Source organism: Pyxicephalus adspersus, chromosome 6, assembly GCF_032062135.1.
Source record: "Pyxicephalus adspersus chromosome 6, UCB_Pads_2.0, whole genome shotgun sequence".
Classification (NCBI taxonomy): domain Eukaryota; kingdom Metazoa; phylum Chordata; class Amphibia; order Anura; family Pyxicephalidae; genus Pyxicephalus; species Pyxicephalus adspersus.
The window spans coordinates 51890367-51913729 of record NC_092863.1 but is presented as its reverse complement, the minus strand read 5'-3'; the positions used below and the strand labels follow the sequence as shown (position 1 = coordinate 51913729).

Here is a 23363-nt window from a genome sequence, read left to right as displayed (position 1 = left end):
ATGCTTTTCTGTTTGTAAAATAATTAATACTGCAGAAACTAATGGTCATGTAATGTAACGCACACACTGATGGCATATCTGTATTACATTAGGAGTGAATGCTTCCTCTGAAAATACATTTGTAATATGTACTATGCATTGGTATACATATCACTTCTTTTTAAATTTACAAAGCACTCCCTGTAAATCTCCATTTTCAGCCCAGCTTAGTTTTTCTTGTGCTATGGAGCTGCCACATTTAAATGTCAGTGGATTGGGGAGAACATCCATTCCCTATTATTTTCCTGCTCTGTACTCTAAGAGTACTTATAACATATAGAACCATTTCAAAGTTTCTTCCCTATCTATGGACATCATATATCAAACAGCAAATATTTTCTGTATCTTCCTCTATGGTCTGCTCAATCTGTGCTGTCTTAATGTTTTAGTGATTAACAGCATTTTGTTCTTCAGTTTTCAATTACTCTGCAAAGATAAGTATGAAAGAGTAATCATACACTTGAAATACAATTATATTTTTGTGCTAGCTCTTTATAGTGTATTGGTAATGCTTTTGCATTTAAAATGCTTTGCCAAGTGCCTCGGCTCGCCCAAGCAGTCGGTGCTTACGTTTTGGTGTAGTGACAGTGTGGGTGTAGTAAAGGTCCGAAATTTCTAGATACCCTACTGTTCTAATAGTTGAAAAACATTTTGTCATGCAATAAAAAATATGAAGTTGATTTCTAATTCAATTCAATTCTAATTGAAATTCTGACTTCAGAAAGACTAGAAAGAACTGAACTGCTAACTAACAAGAATGAAGTTGTTTAAGGATGACTGCATACATTTCCCCTTAATCTGTCTTTCTAGCATTCCTGCTGTGTCTAACAAATGAACTGCTGCCACTGAGCAGGTTCATCACATTTTTAAGTACATGTCATTATTCAGTACGTGTGTCCCAGTTTTAAAGAGAGCTGTGCCAGGTTATACCATCCATCATAAATCATAGCACATGACACTATAGATTTATTCTGGGATTATAATAACTGTTCCCTGTGAGAACATGATCACCCCAGGCTGACTTGGTTTTAACCATGTATGTACTGAAGTATATTTGAATAGGTGATCCTAAAATCTGTCTTCAGCTGTAACCACTATTTCTGCTAACACGAGGGGCATGTAATGACCAATATATACGCACACACTTGTCTTTTCTTTGCATTCAGTGCAGTTATTTGCAATTGTTACTGAAGAATTAGCAGCAATAGCGAAACAGTCATTGCCCTAAGTGTCATACCTGGGGTGGTAGACTGGACTGTGTATCAACCATTTAGAGGTACAACTGATTACAACAAAGACTAAATCTCACCTGCTTTACACTTGGTTTAAATACACCAGAGTGACCTTGACCATTCTCAGGCAAGATCCCGCCCCCATTGAGCAGACTGAAAGCACTTGTTGCTGGACATGCCCATGCACCTCCATTACACTCCTAAACTGTATTATTTCTAACTAAATTAATTTGTTATACAAGGAAAACTTTTATTACTCCAACCGTATAATTATTAGCATTCCTTTAATTTATGAGTATTTGAATTCTAGTCAAGGTTATTGAGGGTGTCAGATGCTGATTAGTCTTGAATATTGAAGGATTGGGTTGATGGATATTAAAATACTTCGTGCATACTTGTTTCTTCCTTTACAATTATACAAAATATGATATTCATATAACCTCCCATTACACACAGGGCCAGTAAAAGATAGACCACCGACAGAGAACCTAACCTGTTTTACCCTAATGCAATTTCGCCATATAAAACTGTTATATGCTTTGACCTGATACAGGAGTGAAAACATCTGCCACTTATTAGTAAACAAAAGCAGAAAATTCATTGAAAGTTTTCTGATTCACCTAAGTTTTTTCATGACAGTATGTATTCTTAAGTCTTGCAGAATTTTAGTAAATCAGGCCCATAGGATCAGAGTAATATGTTATGTGGTGCAACACAACCAATTGCATAACTCTAAAATGTAGTAGTGAAATTCACTCTCTTAAGGTATCTTGGTGACTAACATGGCTGAAAATGATGAAAAATTTGTTGTCAGTGAATGAGGCAATACCTTCTAATAAGGAAAATTTTTTCTGTTACAACTGAAAAATGTATTACTCTTATTGCTGTTGTGTTAATAGGGCAGGATGTAAGGGTTACATCCATAAAAACCTACATTGTGTTTACAGCGTTATTGTTAATTCCTCACCTCTTGAATTGTATTTAAATCTACCTAAAGCAAAATTAAAGAAAAAAAAAGTGTGCCGGCAGGTTTTTATATTGCATAGGGGACCTGTCTGTTTCCATGTTTTTTAACCTCACCTCATTGCTGGCGTTTTCACCTAGTCCTCTTCTGGGTTCATGATCTGAGTCCATCTTGTTTGGCCAGGCTGGAATGATGTGGTTTCCATGCATGAGCGTGAGAATTCCGTCTTTCTTGACAGCCACTTATGCCAGGATTGTACACTGAGATCTGTATGTTCTATTTAAAATGTGAATACAACTAGATGTGAAGATTTGCAAATACCGGTAATTTAATCCCTATTTTTAGTTGAAAACAGTACAACAACAACATGTCAAATGTAAGTGTCAGGAATCTGTGGCATGGAACCAGTAGCCGGATCTCACAGCAGGCAGAGAAAGGGACAAGTAATCAATTGCTCTCATCAACAGAGGCAAGTCTGTAGGGCAATCCAGAAAGAGAGAATCAGTGTCAAAGTCCAAGTTGAGATGAATTAAACAGCTACATTTAGAATAGACAGTGCGATCATAGGATGAACTACAATAATCAGGTAAAGAAAACAGGAATCTCCAGGGTTTAAATAGGAATTCAATCATCCAGATTAGTCACATCAGACACCTGAAATCACTAAGCCAAGTATAGGTGAATTATCAAAAGTCTTACTGGCAGCCATGCAAGGTAGCAGTCTAAGACTGAGTTCAAACCCCAGCGCAGTAAGATGTATTTTCTTTTAACTATGCTCATTAGAATTTAATGCTAGCAACATGTAAGAAATTAGGACAAGGAAACGATTGCTATCATGTTGCATTTCAATTTGAAATGTTGTCCTTTTCTTGTCTGATGAAGGATTTGGCTGCTTAACAGTTGAGGGTCTCAATTGTTGTATTTTTGTTGTGCAAAATGTTTTTAATAGCTGAAATGTCTGGACTGCAGGCATAGCAGTTGGCATCTATAACAAGGTGGAAGTGTTTGTTGGACTACAAGTGTTGAAAGGGTTAAAGAACGACACAAAACACTCAGGCAGTGCTTAATTAAAAGTTAGTACTTATCTTTATTTGATGTGTACAATGGTCCAAAACAGCAACAGTTCCACCAGAAAGATCACACGACTCGCTTTACCCGAGGGAGTGCTTAATTCTATATCATCTAACTGGGAAGAGTCAGGCAGGGAGAACCTGGCATTTCTTTAGATGTACCCAGAAAATGTCAGTGTCAGCACTCAATTTTATGATATCTGGAGTTAACAATTATACACCGATCTTAACCAATGAAATCATTACATGAGCATTGCTAGCTTACAAACCTCCTTGTTACATTATAATATGAAAAAAAACTTGCAGTTGTTAGTATGAGAATATATTTTGTAAATTACCAGTTGCTTTCTTTCTCATGACCCATCGGGGCATAACAGCCATAACTTTCTTCTTATCAGGTCAGTCCCACCCTAACCTAGTGTAAAAAGGAGGACACAAGATGTTCACAAGGGTACAGACCAAACAGTTTACACAAATTCACCTGTATATCAACAACACATATTCAATATGCCATGTTTTTGTATTTGACTTGCTAAAAGAATTACCTCTTGCTCTCACTGGTGGCTCTCCAGTGGAATTATCAGTAAGCCTGGCCATTTTCTGCTACAGCGCCCAAACTCCTACTAAAGAGTCATACTTGTATAATACATGCAGAGGCATTTCCTCTATAAAAGATGTTTTGATTGCAGCTTATGTTGCTTCAAAACCTGTATGTATTGTTCAGCATTAATGGTGTCTTCCCAGATGCCCAAGCTATCCATGCCGTTTGCACTGATGCATTCCCATTACATATGCTGGCTTTCAGCTATGTGCTGATAAGGTGGATGGTCCCTTTCCTCTTTAGTCTGAGGGACCCCGCATACATATTTTCAAAACTTTTTTTTTTTTTTTTTTTTTTGCTTCAGCTTATCCTAAATGAGCTCATGCCCAAAGTGGTAATGTTTTTGGATCTAGATAAGGCACAATGTATTCTTTGCATAGCAGATGCAGCAATTCCATCATGTTCACACACAATAGGTTTTGGAAGTGTTCCTAAACCCATTCAGGAATTCCACTGTCATATTGTGCGTGGTTCCTATATCATCTCACCATTTCAATGAGCAGTTTACTCCTCCCTATCTTTAGATTAGAGAGTCTCAGCCTCTCTGGGATACTCCTTTTATTCCCAATATTATTACTGGTGTGGCGCTAGTTAACAACTAGGGAGACCTAAACACTGCTCTTCATGAACATATAATTACCAAGAAATATAAGGTTGTAAAAACACTTTTATCATAGGCTTTTCTAATATTCCTGGAGAGTAAAGTATTGAATTGTACTAGTGAACTAGTTACTCTGTTTTTTCATGGTTATTCTAAGACATTAGTTGGTGGCTGGTCTGGCATCTAAGGTTTGTATGTTAGTTATTGTTACACATTTTAAAGCTAAACTCCAAGCAAGCAGCTAATAAATTTTATACCCCATGTAAAGCTCTTTTTATCTGCCAAGGATTTCCTAATTATTTTATGTCAGTTCTGTGATTCATGAGTCCCTAAATGTCCACACTGCAGTTTACCAAAACATTTAGCCAATAAGACAGAAAAAAACGGTTCAATGGGACCTAGGTGAAAAAAAAATATATTTTCATGAGCATATGTTTTTTTTTCCTTAAAAGGGAGGTTTGCCAACCCTGAAGTAGAGAATATAGCACAGAAACAATCAACAGGCAGGATTTTATGGCAAGAAATTATTTGGTATTAGATACAATTTTTACATAATATAGATCAAACAAATATTCTTATTTTTGGTGGAGGTCTCAGTGGTTTAGCAGTTAACATGAAGAGTTCTCAGATGGCTTTAAAAATATTGTTTTCCTAACTATACTTTAACTTTGATATATGGAAAAAGTATATATGCTTGTCTTTTTTGCCTGTGGCATGTTCGTAGTAACAATTTTGCTAAAAAATACTACTTTTGGGGGCTTTGCAATTAACTTGAAAAGTTGCTCTTCCAGACTTATATTACAGGATTTGTTTTTTTAGCATGTTCTCAGAGGAATCACTGACCTCCCTCTCCCCAGGTGCTTTGGAAACAATGTCATGTTCGGGGGCTTAGATCATTTAAATTGGCGTGTTGGGTTTATAGAATGGTAAAAATGAGTCTTATTTTTGTGGTGAAAACAGGTTTTTAAAATCAATTTTATTAGCAATTGCCCATCCCTATCTGTAAGGTCCTGCTCACACAAGTGTGGTGCCATAATGCCTAATAAAATAAGTGTTTTTAATAGACTGGAATTACTGGGCCAATCATAATACCCTGTAGCTGAAAATACATGCACCAAGAAGATTCACCTGCAGTGTACATATCAATGTCACTTTCATTGCTTTTTAAATATGTCCTTTAGGTTCCTTCAACTAACATCAGCTGAAAACCTAACAATGTGAAAGATAAATGTAAGTCTTTTATTACACTGTAACTGAAGTGTAATAAAACTTGTGGTGTCTGGGGAATCTGAAGGCTTGAAGCAAAGCTGTACTCTGTGAATCAGAGTGTATAGATTAAGGATCTCATAAAGAATAAAACCTCTCTTTCTTTTATCTATAATGGTCTATTTCAGTGTATTTTTCCTCTGGCTTTACTATATTTTTTCTGTATTGTAGCACTCTTGTTATGGCTGCTGTTTTATACCCATCTCTCTTTGCTCTGTTATCAGCTTTGCTGCTCTTTCTCATGCTTTTATTCTTACAGTTAGCCACTCTTCCCCTTATTCTGCTCTTCATCACCTTAGTTGCAGTCTGTCTCTTAGTTCTGCTTTGTTACTGTTGTTTCTTACCAAATTTTTTTACTTTTCAGTTGTTTGAATTTTACTAAAAGCAAAAGTGTACTTGGCTAGCATTTTAATAAATACAGGGATAACCATCAGCCTTGAAAATATAATCTTTTTCTTCCCTGTCATTGAAAACCATCACCTGTGCCTTATACCGTTTTGTTTCTGTATCCTAACTTCAAGAAGCAATAAACAATTTTTGTGCAGCTCTGCACCCCTGAACACAAATCTGCTAAAAACAAGAAACATGTGCCTAGTTTACAGTTACAGTGCAGATTCAGACAAACTGAATGTTAACAAAGTAATGTAAAACTCAGGAGAAGGAAAGATAGAAAACATAGTTTATATTTGCATAGATTTGTAGAATCTGCGTGCAATACAAAAGCCAGAAGGGGCAGATTTAATATTATTATTACACAGTGTTTATATAGCACCAACATTTTAAGCAGTGCTGTACAAAGTTCTAGTCATGTGGGAGGAAACGGGAGTATCTCGATGATAGCCTGCAAAACTCATGCAGATAGTGTCCTGGCCGAGATTCGAACTTGGGACCTAGCACTGCAAAGAGTGCTAACCTCTGAGGCACTGTGCTGCCCATTTTTTAGGAAAATTTATGAAACGATTTGACAAAGTCAGGCTACGTTTTCAGAAACAATCCAGTGACAGATTTATAGACTAGAATGTAAGCTCTTCGGAGCAGGGCCCTCTTCTCCTCCTGTGTCACTGTTTGTATGTGTCTGTCATTTACAACCCCTATTTAATGTACAGCACTGCGTAATATGTTGCCACTATATAAATACTGTTTATTAATAATATCATTATTAATAATATTAAACTATTGTGTCTGTGTTTCAGGGCAGCCAAGTGTCACAGCTTGAAAAGTCCATGGAAAGGTTTATTATTTAATACAGGTTTTTATTATAAACCAGTCTTTCTCAACCTTTTTAACATCTAGGAGTCCTTGAAATAACTTTCAGGTCTCATGGAAACCTCTGCTATAATTACTATATTCACAGAATATAGTACATTAGTGTGGTGGTCAGTTCCTTTTTTAATGGCCATGCATTTTTAAGCTGGCATAGATGTGAGCTTTGACCTTGGAATTTGTACTTCCAAGTGATTTTTGCCAACAGCCATTAAATTTGAATGTCTTTGTTAATAATTAGCGATTGATACCCTTTGATAACAATGGAGTATAGCATGCAGTAGAGATTAAATGCTAATAAAAAAAACACATTTTTATTCCAAATGCACTACAGATTTTTACTACAGTTTCTGCAGTATTGTGTACCTGGTAATAATAATCTTGGATGATCTAGAGTGATTTTTTTTAGCACATTAGCAAACATTGCTCACTTGTGCCCATGCTATGAGTACAGGTAGTCCCCGAGTTAAGGACATCTGACATATGGATGACTCCTAGATACGAATGGGCTTCTCTGCTCGTTGTGTGCAGAATGGAGTCTTGATCGGAGCGGTTCGTATGACTTTCAGAAGTCTTTTGCTAACTGATTGCTGAGACTGATCTGTTCCGCAAACTCTTGTAACTCTTTATTGACCAAGACAAACTCTGCAGTTTTTTCTTTTTGCAAATCAAAGCACAGCTTGCTCCAGAAGTTAATAAATGTTTAGGCTTTATAAAGTTGTTTTTCCCTTTTGTTTCTGATTAACTGGCAGTGAGGATTTTTTTTACAGTAACTGACACCACTCTGCCTAATAATATGTTGGGACAAACATCTGCCCAAATGGCATTTATTAAAATAATTTACCTGTTCCGACTTACATACAAATTCAACTTAAAAATAAACCTATAGTCCCTATCTTGTATGTAACCCGAGGACTACCTGTACAGTTATCCTTTAGACTCTGCAGGCTCCTTCTTGCTAGCAAAAAACTCATATTCTGATCTCTGCCAAATGTTATAAATTAGACCACTCATTTTTTACTCAGACAGCTGACACGTATCCCTTTACAATCCTTTCTAACGGCAAAAGACTGCACAATGAATAAACAAGTGCTGTACATATAGTGCCATTCTGCTGTATGGAGAGGGGAAGGGGTGAAAGACAGAGCATGGAACACCACAGAAGTTGCTGTGCTCTCCCCCTTCACTTACAATACCGTTGTTCGTTGTCTGTGGATCAGCCAGAATGGACAACGAGCGCTGTACACAAATCAGATTCTTGTCTGTTATCAGCCCTGGGGAGATTATCGGACAAGAATCATCTGACCTGTGTACGTAGCCTTATTCATAGCATTACCAGGTGAAAATTGCAAAAAAGTGCTGCAATGAAAAAAAATATGCAGTCACCCCATCCAATGACGGCTAAATTGAAATCAAATGAATTCTCACATTCAAAATGAAAAAAGTTCATTTGCACCCATTGATGAATATTGCTTAGCTGCAAAATGTGTATGTTCGCTACAGCCCTTGGTTATGTAGGAGATGATTTTATATATCTGTATAACTTTTATTTTTTTTTTTAAACTTCATAAAAACTTCATTGATTTTTGTTCTTTGCTGATCTGCTGTACACATGAAAAAATGTTTTTGTTTTATATTCCTTGGACTACATTTTAACTAACGATGCCTATACACATATTGCCATGATCATTACTTAAGCTGGATGAACTGAGGGTTGGAAGATGCTGCTTATGAAAATACAGTGCTGACATTTGAAGGTTCTGGTGGTAATTCTCCTTTCTGTGGGCACTGAACTACAGCAAATCCACCCCCAGTTCTGGGGAAAAGGGTCAGTTACGTTATATATTCTCATAAGGCTGTTTTTCCTAGCCAGCACCAGGGTTGTTGTTGCAGCCAACTTCTTCAAAAGCATAAACACGAACTGTAGGGCTGTCTCCTGAAAAATAAAAAAATCCTAAAAAAATATATTGCTTAGGTAAAGCCCCATTTTGTATTATGTGTTTGGCTTTTGCCATATGTGCAGTGCTATGTTGGACACGATTGCTTTGAACTTTTTGAGCCATCTGAACTCATTGTTTTAATTTGTTCTTCAGCTGCAAGCCAGAACTCATTACAAAAGCTTATTTCCAAAATTGAAATCTGTTTATTCAATTCACTGCTTTGGCTCTAAAATAAATCCCTTTGTATGCTGTATTACAGGAATTCAACAGATATCCGAAAATGTGCATATTTTTCTCTTGATATGCGGCCTTCGAAGAGTTAAAGACCCTCTCTATCTGGTCGATTCTTTTGCAGGTGAGCAGTATTCTGTACACAATACATTTTCAGGACAAATGCCTGCTGAAAGTGAAATGTAATGAATATAATAATAAACCTTATTTAAATTTATAATAAAAAATACATTGATTTCGTTTTTTTTTGTTTTTAGTTTTTGAATTTGTATTTATTGTTAATATAAATTGCACATATATGAAATGCATAACTTCCAATGCACTAATAACCAAACAATGTCATTTCTAGTGCTACAAGGCTTATTGCTAAATCCTATTGTTCAACATTGCTCTAATTTAAGAATACTCACCTGGCACACAAGCTAAAAACATTAGTACTTGTTATGAATGCCTTGTGCTAGTCTCATTATTTAGCCCTCAAACATTTGTCGGCACATATTGCCAGAGACTGTAATTCCCACAGACAAAACTTTGGAAATTAGGAACAGTTGGAGAACAGAGAAGATGTATTCATTTATCATACTAAATGTACAAGTGTCATTCTTTTATGAGATAGTTGAAGTTTACTATCAGTAAAAACTCATCTGCAACAGTTTATTGGCTAAAGAGTTCTTACCTGACCACACGTTACGTTGTGAAAGTGCAATCTGTTCAGCTCCCCGAGAATTGTACAGAGATAATAATGTATGAGAGGTTGATAAAACAGTGACTGATAAGTTGGAGTTTTCCTATTACAAAGACTTTATGTTCAGTTCTCATTTATTTGTTAGCCCTCTTCTCCTATTTTTGTTTTGATATGTAGCTTGCTGTCTTAATTTCTTCTCTTCCTTGTTTCTATCATTTTGTTATTATTATAGTGTGGTTATTTAGTGCTAACATACTGGCAGTGATTTACAAAGTCCGTAGTCTTGTTAATAACTGTCTTTTACAATTCAATGTCTGTATTTTAGTCATAGGCTAATGCCCATAACGTCATTAGCCTCCCCAGCGGTAACCCCGAGTGTGACTCTGGGTAAAAAAAAGATGCTGAAAGCGGCAACCCCGAGTCACACTCGCGGTAGCTAAAACAATGATAAATAGAGCCTTACCTGGTCCACCGGCGTCCTTCTTCGCAATCCTTGTCCTTTTGCATCCTCCAGCCGGTGTCTTCTGCATCTTAGTCAGCGGGTGTTCCCAGTGACGTCGGTGCGTTTGGCCATTGCGTCAGGGTCCCGACGGGAATTTCAAATCTATTTGTATTGCATTCAAAGCAAAATAACTGTATTGAATGCAATATAGTGGATTTATATGTCTAAAAGCAGTATTTTGTCTTTCATGAAAATTTATTTTACAGTATAATATAATAGTATAAGTATAATATATTTTTTATTATATTTAATTTATTATTTTGACATGATTTTGTGTTTCAAACTTTATTAAACTCATACTATTATTTTGTACTGTAAAATAAACTTTCATGAAAAACAATGTACCGCTTTTAGACATATAATTCTGGGCAGAAATGAACCGCCCAGTAAGTTAAAGAACAATTTTTGGAGGGAAGCCAGTTGTTTTTGGGATTTAGAAAGAAACTGGCATGCCAAAAGAAATCAAATATGAAATATTTGAGGAGAGCAAACAACAATAAAAATAAATAAAATAGTGTCCTGCCCGTGAACTGATACCTGGGACCCTAGTACTGCAAGGCAAGAGTGCCAGCCACAGAGTAATTGTACATAAAGACACAACAAGTGACTTTGACCCAAATTCATTCACTTTTAGGCACACCAACCTCAAGGTATTTCTTGTTTTATACATGCTTCTTGTGTCCTCCTTACTTGTAGTATACATTATACTTGTAGATGATGTATTCTTGTGTGCAGTTATATTTCTCTTTCTTTTTTTATCACCACTACAGCCATGTGTTTATGCATGTTATATCCTTGTAAGAATAACTGAAAGTGGGCATATACTGGTCAACTAAGAACATGACCTGGTAAACAATTGATGTCACCCTGATATCCATTGTTTCTCTGGCATAACCACTATGCACCCATTTACCAGCCTGATTGCTGCCCCCTCCATGAGGTGTATGTAAATCAGGAAAAACAGCCAGTGGAAGCACTCACCACTGTTTACAGTAATAGCAGGCAGAACTGTGGTTTTATGTAAACAGTGCTGAGTGCTCCCTTTGATTGCTGGTTGTTAGGGAGCACTCCCTACTGATTTACCGTAGTCTGTCAGAGCCAGGGAGTGGCATGGTGGAGAGACACCTGATCATCAAAGCACATATATATATATATATATATATATATATATATATATATATGTGGAATGTCCTAATTTCTAAAATAATAAAGTTGGATTCAATCAATTCAATTTTTCAATTTTATGGCTACCAATTGTATGGCTACCTTTGCTCAGTTGCTAAAGCTGTTGTCCATGTTGATTTTTTTTGCTTATATCGACATCACTCATTTATCCTAAGCCAAAACTTTGTTTTATGGAATTGCTGTTTATGGTTGATTTAATATTTGTTTTTGGGTTTACTATGTCTACATATTTATATTTCAGTATAAGTTGGGCCCAGCTCCAACCAGGTGAGAGCCGATAAATCGTAAAGATTGGCTGAATTTCTAGCTGCAATTTAAGTGACTTACACCAAACCAAATCATTGTTAGTACTAATCTAATAAAATGACTGTACTACATTGTCAGGAACTAATGATAAAATGGAATCACTGAGATTTGTAAAAAAAAAATAAAAAGATTTTTTTTTTTTTTGCTTGTTTTTAAATTGAACCTTTACAGCGGAGGTTGTCATTTTCTAGGTTTGTTATATTCTGAACATGAACATGTCTGAAGGTCAAAAATTCTGACTTCACTTGCCCCCTATAACTACTAGGTTAGTAAATATTGGTCATGTGGCCATCTACTGCACACAGTTTTTGATAGAAAAAGTATTTCATAGTTTATTTTTAACATTTACAAATATTCAAAGGTAGGATGGTCAGGAAAGTTAGGTTATCATGCCAATGTCTGTAAGGTGAAGCACATGCTATTATGACTCATTGATAATTTGTGTATATTAGGTACAAAACCTTGCTGGGGACATTCTACAAGCCAGACAGTTTTAGACAGGTTGGTGGTTCTCTAGGCAATATACAAGGCCAAGTTTACCAAGGTCTGCAGTGAGTTACAGGAGTTAGGTAATCTTTAGGTAAGAAGGCCTTTGACAACATCTTTAAAGATAATTGGTTGCAGCTTTTGTTTACTTTGATATTTATGTTTTAAGCTCCAGAACTACTATCCTTATGATTCCTTACCTATTTAGTTACTGAATTAAAAGAATACAGTAAGGGGATCTGCAACTCTGGATTTTCTAATTATATTATTAAGCAATAATGACTAACAAGGCTTTAGGATTGGACAATAGATGCATATTCCAGGTAACTTACTTTGACTTAGGGTTAACACTTTGCCTCAAAGACAGAACCTATTTTTTTGCGCATATTTGCTTGGAGGAGCCCAGAGAGAGGATGCTTTGAGCATACATAGGAAACCCCGGCACTGAAGCGGACAGCCTCCATGACATTTTATTCCTTTGGAGATGCATCTGGTTAAACTATACATTTTATTTTGTAATGTGTTTACATAACATAAATAGGCTAGTTGTAATCTGATTCCATGTATACAGACTTCTTTACATAATTATTTTCAATCCAATCAAAAAGTGTTTATGATGATTACTATGGGATTCCAAGCCCGATTTTATTTATTTTTTGTATTTTTGTTTATTTTTTAAATTTTTCTAGTTAGGGTTTCCAATTCTTAACACTAAGCTGATGAAGCTGTGTTTTGGCATCTTATGTGGGAAAGAAATGACATGAGCTAAAGATCTCAGTAAAGTAGCAAAGGATATGTAGTGTTAGTTTTTTGATTTTTGATAATGACTAATGACTAGTAAAGCTAAGATAAAGATGACAACCTTGAAGTCTACCCCTTTAGAAACCTCAAAGGTAATGGCATCTTTTATATTTTAGTACTATGTACATTAGCAATATAAAGTTAGCTTTTAATCCTGTCAAAGTGTTAATAGCACGGCCAAAGCCCGAAAGTGAAAAAAACTGAATTACAGATAATTTTTCTTTTTATACCTAGTGGCAAATAATAAATTTTAATTACAATAAACAAATGAACAATGAAACAACTTTCCGCACTCCCCCCACAGCCCCTCCTGACTCTCTTTTCTGGCTGCCCAGGCTAAAAGAAGTTTGTTCCCCTTATTTACAGGCTGATACAATCCCAAAAACCTTAACTAAAACAAATGAGGTGTGTATAGAGGTAGTTGTATAAATAGTATTGTAAAGATGATAATATTAAACATCATGATTTCAAGGGAGTTGCAGCGTTTTTTAAATAAGTGTTAGAGATTCAGTGACTGATCTTACATTTCTGTAATATTGAATAATAAATCATGTAAGAATCTATGGGTATTCTTACATGAATCTTGGTGTCCTTAGTGTATATCCTCTAGATCTGTGAAGTACTTTAACATTAAACATTTATTTGCCTCATTCAGCAGTTTTTTGTAATACAGACCTATCAGTGGTGCTCTCTCTCATACAAGGTGACTGATCTTGTATCTGCCCCCTCCTGTAGTTTTCTTCAGGAAGCCTGACTCCACAGCCTTACATTTTTATAGACTGTGTGCATTAAATTCAGGGCCAAATTTATACTTCTTAGGCCAGGAACTTGTTTCGCCCCCACCAGCATAAAAGAAACAAAACTAAATCTATCATACATCTGGCCTATCAAATTATGTTACCTACTCACCATTTCTGCAACAAAAAGAAGAAATTACACTAACCATACAATGCAACCTGTCAGTTATAGGGAGACCCTAACCTTTAACCCCTATTAACTCTGCAATGGCTACCTCCAAAAGCATGCTGCCCCTCATTACCATGGCACCCTAGGTCACAGCCTAGGTTGACCTTATGAGAAATCCGGCGCTGATTACATTGATGATTTAACCTCTGGGTCTACAGAGCCATTTTGTGCACACAACATTGATTTATCTCTTTTGTGGATAATTATACCTATATTTAAATTAAATGTGTTTTTTCAACCTAATGTATTTATTTGTAACATCTACAATCCTATTGCATCTGCTGCGTAGTTCATGAAAATACAAGAAAGCTTCCTATGTTGATTTTTGTTATCAGAAAAGCAAAGTTAACATCTGTAAATCTGTAAAATATATAAAAAAACAAAATTCTCACTATCTTAAGTTTTGATTGTATGATAATGTAATTATATCTTTGCATCCGTCGATAAGTAATGAGTTTTCTGTGACTGCTCTTGTGACAAGCTGGTAGATGTCTGTACAGTATGGTGAATTCTAATCATTGAAAGATTTTGACCTTCTTGTTTGCAATTTACAAGAAAGTTATTGACTATTAGCCCATGCTTAGTTACTAATTGCTAACACATAATAGCTTTGAGATGTTGTTTATTGCTGTTCTTTTTATAATTTTATGTGATGGGATATTATCAAATGTAACATGTAATCCATGATTACATTTCTCAATTTCTGTATGAAGTTTTCCTAAAATGCTGTCTCTTCCACCTACATCAAAACATGATAACAGTCATATTTAAAGCTCAACTTGTTGCACTTCTAAAAGTTACAAATTATTGCATCTTTTCATCTATTAATAAACTAGTAAGTGTATTTATTTCAAATTTACCTAGTTTAGGTACCTCAATTTGTCTAAATAGCAGCCTCTTGTAATAATCTATATAGCAGCATTCAGACTGGGAGGGGAAAAGCAACTTTGGGCAACCAATATATTGTGCTGCATGCAAATTAGTAGGGTAGTATTAGTAGGGTTTTGTAACTTTCAGGACAGGATGGATGGAAATACAAATACATTTGGCAGGTTAAATAGAAAACCTTTACCCTATATTTTTGTAAAGAATAAAAAAAATATGGACCCACATAACCTAATATTTTATGGTAACTGATTGTGGCATCTGTCATCTCCAAAGGATCCCATGTAATATAGGTGAATGTAATACCATAACAAAACTGTCAGAGAGCACAAAAAACATGAGTTGTTGGAGTTTAGGGACATGCATCAGGACACAGTCATTCACTGGAAACTAGAAAGGGTCTAGTTTAACAAAGGTCTCTAAAGCTGGAGAGAATACACTTTCATCAGTGAAGCTGGGGAATCCGACAAACCTGGAATGGATCCGGTCCAGGATTGAAAACGTTTGCTAGCAAATGTCTTCTGGGTTTTCTGGATCCCCCAGCTTTACTGATGAAAGTGTATCCTCTCTAGCCTTCGAGAGCTTTTATTAAATCAGGCTAATTGAAGGAGGTTAACAATCTTCACTAATAAATTAGGTGAATATTTACTTTAATTACCAGTCACAAAAACAAACTCCTGCGTTATCCCATTTGCACACGATTGAATATTTAAAGTGTACTTAACTACAAGGTATTAGGTGAATATTTTTAACCACTTTAGTAAATCAAGCTGGTGTGAGACTGCTGGGAATTACAGCACCTTTTCAAATCAGCTCTTCCACATTTGTGATTATAGCCCACTTAAATATATTTAAAATTTTAGGTGGAAGAAAATGAAGTAGGAATGAATAGCACAAAAATGATAAGATAATGTAAAGGAACGAACCAAAACTGTTAGTACTAGAATGCAGTTTGCAATTTTCTTACCTTCACTGGATAAGAAAAATATAGGCTTTTGTCCAAAGGGGTTTGGTGGGCTGCACAATTAAAAGACTTTGATAAACGGTATTCCATTTTAGGAGATATTCATGCAGAAATAGAGAAAATGCCATCAGATTCACAAACTTTTTTCACTGTACATGCTGCTAGTAAGAAATTTTAGCATCCGTTACCTCTGTGTTACAAGAGCATAAAATATTAAAAGCGCATGCTGTACTGGCTGCCCCTAAGCAGCAGTAACATGCTTGGCTGCACAAATATTTGCCTAATCTGAATAACAGTTCTCCTGATGATATTCTGTTGTTAATTAAATTGAAATCATAGCAACTCACTGTAAGCTTTACTAATTCTAGATGCTTCCCTCCATGCACATTATATTAAAATCACATTAAATCATTTAGTACCAATCTAATGCAAATTTTTTTATCCTAGAGTGGCATAAAAGGGAACCAAATGTTCACTTGGCTATTATTGGTCCAGTGGTAAGTAGAGCTTTAGATTTTTTCCATATGATTACTGATCTGGGATTTAAATGCAAATAATATAACTGTGTTGTTTTTACTAGTAATACATTTTTTTTACATGTGTTGATACTGCAGTAAAAAAAAAATTATATATGCAGCCCTTGGTATTTTTTTTTTTTATTTTTTTTTTAAGTATTAGCATGGCTGAAGAACAGACCAGTTCACATACTGTCCATCATCAATATTGTCCTTCTAATATGTAACCTGTAATCTGTAATCAGCATAATAAATTAGACCTATTCAGGTCCTTTGTATGTATGACTTTTGCATGTGGACTGATGATGGAATGCAAAATTAAAAAGGCCCCAAAACACATCATAAAGGCCAATATTTACAGTACATGTATCATGTGGGCAAGCCATCAGTCAATAAGAAACAGATAAGAGTAGTTTAGAAAAGTAATGAAATTGCTGCGGCAGCAAGAAAGGGTTGACTAAAACGCTTGCAGCTCCTCTGGCAAATGTGAATCAAAAAATGTTTAACTAAAGTGGTTCTTTTTGTATTACACATGCCTCAAAGATCTGTTGGTAAGGTTAAGCTCTCAGGCAAAGGGAATAGTGGAAATGGTCCAGTACAATTAGCCATGTAAGCACCTCCTATCTTAAAATCTTTGGCCCAGTCCGGTTAGGTTTTTCTATCAAAAAAAGCTGCCTGTGAAATATATCCATCCAAGGGGTTCGTACAAGTAGGCGTGTGCAATCCTGAGGGGTGTATACAACTGGGGGAGTACAAAGACATCATCAGGAGTACAATTAACGTGTGAATGAAAATGCAAATTTGGGACCCCCATAGCAACTTACATAGCAAGGAGCATTGGGGCTGGGCCCCTAAATTTATACATACCTGTCTCAAAAATTATAACTGTCATATTATGCTACCTTGTCGGCCTCCCATCTTTGAACCCTAATTTTTTCTGGAACAAAGGTGTAGATAACTGAAAATGTAGGTGTAAGTGGGGGATGCAACAGTATGTGAGGGGGAATGTTTTTAACCAAAATAGTTATTCTTGCTGCCTAGGTACTTACGAGAAGTGAGACTTTTCCGAGAAGGGATCCAAACAAACACAAACGCTTTTGTAGGTAGTATTAGGAAAGAATAACTGGTACTTTACTTGCTGTTTTTCTACCTCATTAGGAATATTCCGTTTGTAACATATGTGGTAAAGGAAAGTAAGAGGGCATCTTCCTAACTTTGCCATAAACTGATAGAGGTGCCAATTATATTAAATTATATTTAAGATGGATCTATACTTTGGGTGTTATGCATTCTTATTATATCAGGAAAATAGAGCCAGGAAAAGAGTCTCTTATCAGGTAGTTTGATACATTATGTAAAGCCTAATTTATCAACATTTTGTCATTATAACATATATGATATTCAATTTTCTATGAGCAATTTATTCTGCTCTGCCACACAAAAATTGTGTATGTCAAGTTGAGTGGAAGACAAATATGCATTCAGTACTGACACAACCTTTGATTAGAATATGCTTTCCTGCACAAATAATCATTAAAAGATATGGATTTTGTATGTTAAATATTAAAATATCTCAAAGAAAAACATAGAATCCATTTTTCATCTCATCTATGGGAGTATGGTATGAAATCAATATTATGCTTGTCATTGTAGTGAAATAAAATCTGCTTTAGGATTGTATATTTATATGCAGGTTTTCAGGTACAAGCACGACCAGTATCATGTCAAAGTTATTTACTGATTTAAAAGAATGCTACAACTGCTATAGTTTTACCAAACTATTATATACATGTTGTAAAGAACTCATCATTTAGGTTGAATACTAAAAATTTGGTACCATACCAAGTCTGCTGGGATTTTGTTTTTAGTTTTTTTTCCCCTTACTACCATTTATGAAATGAAGCTTTAATTTTGTTGAGAAAGAAAGCTCTCTCTTCTCCAGGTATGGGATATAAATTGCAAAATTTTTATTAGCTTTGCATTACTTTACCTGGTACAATTTCCACGATTTAGTTAAGTGTATGTAAACCCCCAACTATGAACTTTGTTCCCTGTTGATCTATTTTTGTATGTCTGTTTGATAAGTGCAAACAGAAATCTTGTGAGCGAATACCTTCCTGTGCACATCAATCTAATCTACAATTCATACCATCTGCTACAATGATATTGCAGCCTCTCCCATCTGTGATCCAGAAATAGAGAAGGGCGAGAGATGTTCGCCCACTTCTAGGGTGACAGTTCTGCCTCTCTTTCGATACAGTGCATTGTCATTGTTGCCCTGGAACAGGAAGTGTTACTGGTAGGATCACTAGGGCCAAATATGGCAAAAAAAAAAACTTTAGAATTAATAATAATGATGCCACCACATCTAAGGATTGGTAACCTACAATATCATATTTTTTATATTATAGGGTTTTGATACCTTGTGAAATAAATGGTAGAAGCTTAAGAAACTGATTAGAAAGCTGTGAAATGTATTCAGCATCCTGGAGAGGATACACTTTCATCAGTGAAGCTCCATGATCCAGCAAACTTGGAATGGATCTGGGCCAGGATTCAAAACATTTGCTAAGAAATCCATTCCAGGTTTGCTAGATCAGTGTTTTTCAACCGCTGTTCCGCGGCACACTAGTGTGCCTTGAGAGATCTTCGGGTGTACCGTGGGAAATTATCCAATTTCAGTTAATTGGTCCCAAAATGATTTATTTACTGCAAAAAATTTGTCTTCATTTGTCTATACCAGCGATGTATAGTGATAGGCAGAACCAAAAAAAAACTCTTCCACTAGATGGCAGCAGGTAGCTAATTTACGTGTCTGACTTTTTGGTGGTGTTCCGTGGGATTTTTCTAATTGTAAAATATGTGCCGCGACTAAGAAAGGTTGGGAAACACTGTGCTAGATCACCCAGCTTCACTGATAAAAATGTATCCTCTCCCGCCTTGGAAACCTTTAATAAAGCAGGCCCAGTGTCTCTACAACCTTTAGGTGGAGAAATCTTTAATGCTTCTATAAAGCCTTATTGGGTGGCCAAATAGGTGTTATAATTTATATGTTATATTATGCTTTTATGCCACCATAGTTAGTGTTTCATCTTTAATTTTTGCAGGTTGACCCTTTGTTCACTAATGAGGTCAAAGCCAAACTCAGCAAGTAAGTACACAAAACATTGCCATGCTTTTCATCTTTGACTAATTAGTTATATACAGGCCAAATCTGCTTAGACATTGTATTAATTTTTGTGCATCCATCACAATGTAGTCATACTTGTGCATATATGAACATCAAGTATAAAAAAATGCAGCTTTTTTTTTTTTTTTTATCAAGGAATGGTATACCTGTTCTGTTTTTTTGGTTCATCTACAAAAAATAACAAAGTTTTTAAAAAATAAGAATCCCCTTATATTAGCGTGTTGGTTTTACAAATTAAGCCTATTAGTTGCTCGTAGTATGCAATGTGCCATGCTTGTTGGTGTTCAGTCATTTACAGACGTCGATCATTGTCAGTATTCGTAATCCTCTTTTATATGCTGAGGATTTATTCCATTAGTTATCTAATATAACTTTAAGTTAAAATGTTACCCTGGTGTGGAAGCTTTGGCAAATAATGAATAGCTGTATTTATTTTGGGTTTATTTTATAAAAATAGCAGTGCTTTAAAGTGAATTAAATGTGTTTTATTTACAATGAAGATAAAATGATTTATTTATTAATATTATTATTATTATTATTAATAATAATAATAAACAGGATTTATATAGCGCCAACATATTACGCAGCGCTGTACATTAAATTTAATCATAAATACCTAACAGTATTATAAAACACCGATCACATGCTCATGAAGGAGGTTGGATTGTGAATTTTGATCTTGCAGGCATTGCTAGACCTAATGTATATTCGAGTTACATAATTGTTCTTTAAATATTTCTCTTTAAATACAATTTATATTCATTATGGTCACCTATTATGTAGCATTTTATATATTTTAAGCAAAAAACATGCTACCAAGACTAGATGTTATGCTGCATAAGGTTAGCTTTTATGTATGACATCCTCCTGATGCAAATGTGGTTCTGCAGAACACACAGCAGAGAAAGTTGGCCTGAATGTTTGGACCACAACACATGCAAATGTCCACCACAGTAGAGCTTTCAGAAGCAGATTCACAGGCCATTCCACAGGCCGAACCAGTAGCTTTGTATCACAGAGAAACTGCATACTGTAGACCACCTTTGACATGCAGATGCCACAGCAGCTTTCTGGAGATGATCTTTATGACCATGTTATTATAAATGATGGAATTAATTTTTATAGGGATGTTTCTTTGCTGCCCTGGGATACACTAAAATGTGCTGATTTGAATGAAACCTATGCTGCAGGGGGAATAGATAAAATGGGATCTCAGGACAAGACTGGCCTTCATTGTATATTAAAGATTGTATATATTCTTTTAGGACAATGGATTCCTAAAGCTTCTGCTTGAACTAATTCCGACTGAAAATAAATTTGAAAACGAATGTTTTACAAATGTGAGAATGCTTTAATGGAACTGTATATTTATTCTTTCAGCCTTGAAGGGGTTCATCTTATCAAAGAAATTTCACAAGCAGATATGCAGGCTGTGATAAAGCGAAGTTTTGCATTAGTAAATAGTTCAGTGTCTGAAGGAATGTCCGCAGCAATACTTGAGGTAAGTGCTGTCATATTTTTATGTCCACACAAGAAGTTCATGCAGAAGCCCTTATTAAATCAATATTTCTGAGATGCCATGGAGTGATAAGATTAGTATAAAGTATGTGTTATGTTTTCTTGATAAGTAGTTGCTAACACTGAAGAACTTGCTCTAAGCACTTTAAATTGCTTACCAGTTATGGAATTGTGACATTGTGTCTAGTAAACGTGGGCTTTCCAAAAAATAAAGCCATCATTGCTCAAAATGTTCTGTCAGCTAAAAAAACAGTTTGAAAGTTACATAAAACTAAGTAACATTGAAAAGCAACAAATAATGCAGTTGTAAATGTATTGGCATCATACTCCTATAATATCCTATGCAGCAGCAGATGGGGGACCAGCTCTTGGAGTCAGAAGGGTTCCACATCCGTGCACCTGGTGACAAGAGCGCACACAGTAATAAAAAGATATATCATCATTAATGTGCTACTCTTCTTCCTCAATGCAGTAGGCTGGGGGTGTGTCTGGGTCCAGCTATAGTGCTGGAAGTATCACACCTGGCTATTCAGGCTATTCAGCCTGGCACAAGTGGCTGGATCATAACAATAACTGTAAAGAATTACAAATCTTTTTGCAGTTAAGACAGTAGACATTATCACTTTTTGTGCCACAAAGAATTCACAATGGTTGAGAAAATGGACCATTAACCTGTCTTGCACTGACACATTGCTGCTAGCAGAGCATGCATTTGGTGCTCATTCTGAAAGAAAGAATGCAAATCCATATAAGTAGAATATTAAAAGTGTGCAATATGTTTTAGTAACATAAGCAGTTTATTGATAAGTTTATTTTTACAGAGCTGTAGTGGCACTTTAAATTGCAGATTAAAACCCCTAAAATATAGCTGTCAGTGAAGCAGAACTGCATTGACTGTGTAGTACACTTATGTAGTATCAAATAGATGTGTAATTAAAATGGATAACCCGTTATCTATTGTTCTCCCTAGCAGGCAGCGACTGATAGAAATTGTTCAATATTTTGTGTAAAGCCTGACAGAAAAGGTGTGACACCGCATCAATACATGAACTAAATAGATATCTCACTACTTGTATTGATAATATGTGACATGAATCTTACATGGAGCTCTACAATATGTGCACTGTATAAAAAGTATCTATTATGTAATGATAAAGTAGTATCTGGATGTTTTAGTAGTTCCCTATCTTAATAATAGCAAGCAAAGTCAGTCAGTAGTTGCTAAAGAGAGCAAAACAATTTCTTATATTAACCTTCTGGGCGTTTCACTGATGTCTAGATTTCTGTACCAAAAGCGGTACACTGTTTTTCATGAAATTTTTTTTTTATATTGTGGACCTGTAACTTACAGAAATATGTCCAAACAAGGGTCTAGTAGATATCCTAAATATAATAAAGTTTAAAACACACAATCATGTAAAAAAAAAAAAATTAATAATAAAATAAATAAAAAACACAAAAATTAGCTTAAACAAGAATGCATAAATAAATCAAAAATACTGAAAATGCAATAATTCTTTATACTGTATAGTACTATTTTTTTCTCAAACACTTCCCTAGTGTGGTAAATTTTAAAACGGGGCAGCACAGGGTCCAACGTCACAATCCTATAGACAAAACTACATAAATATATTTTGTATTGGATTGGATACAGGAGTTTGTATTGAATTTCCCACCATTCCCCCCCGTCAACGGGCGCACGCACCACGTCATCTGGAATTGCCGAGGGACGCGTATGTGAACGCAGAGTGTTCTAATTCTCTCTGTATTTCCATGCAAAAAGCATTACATTTTTTTTGCATGGAAATGTATTTTTTCATTGGGGACCTATAATTCTTAGGCATAACTCACTGAAATATGTCCAATATTTAATAAATTTAATAAATTTATTATGCATCGCTCTACATTTAATGGGGATTGTTTTAGAGAAAAGAACTCTGGTGGCATACATTATTCATACTCTACAGGCATATTGTTCATCAAAGTTTGCAAGCAACTCTTTATCTCTCCTATTTTGAGAAATCATGACAACCCCTTGTTTTTCGCTTCTTTTTGTTTATCAGTTGTTCTATTCTCCCTTCAATTGTGTCTGTGCTCCTGCAGGTATAACCGTATAGTACCATGTCATACTGTAAAAGTTTGTTACTCCACTG

The 23363-nt window shown here is 35.4% G+C and overlaps 1 protein-coding gene across 1 annotated transcript in view; it reads left to right on the top strand.

Annotated features, from left to right (window-relative positions):
* The window catches only part of GLT1D1 (glycosyltransferase 1 domain containing 1), a 64722-nt gene that overhangs the window by 20096 nt on the left and 21263 nt on the right, over positions 1–23363 (top strand). The window contains exons 7-10 of the mRNA XM_072415754.1: positions 9236–9331; positions 16435–16484; positions 19610–19653; positions 21073–21193. Coding sequence (XP_072271855.1) covers positions 9236–9331; positions 16435–16484; positions 19610–19653; positions 21073–21193 — 311 coding nt within the window. The remainder of the gene's footprint in view (positions 1–9235; positions 9332–16434; positions 16485–19609; positions 19654–21072; positions 21194–23363) is intronic.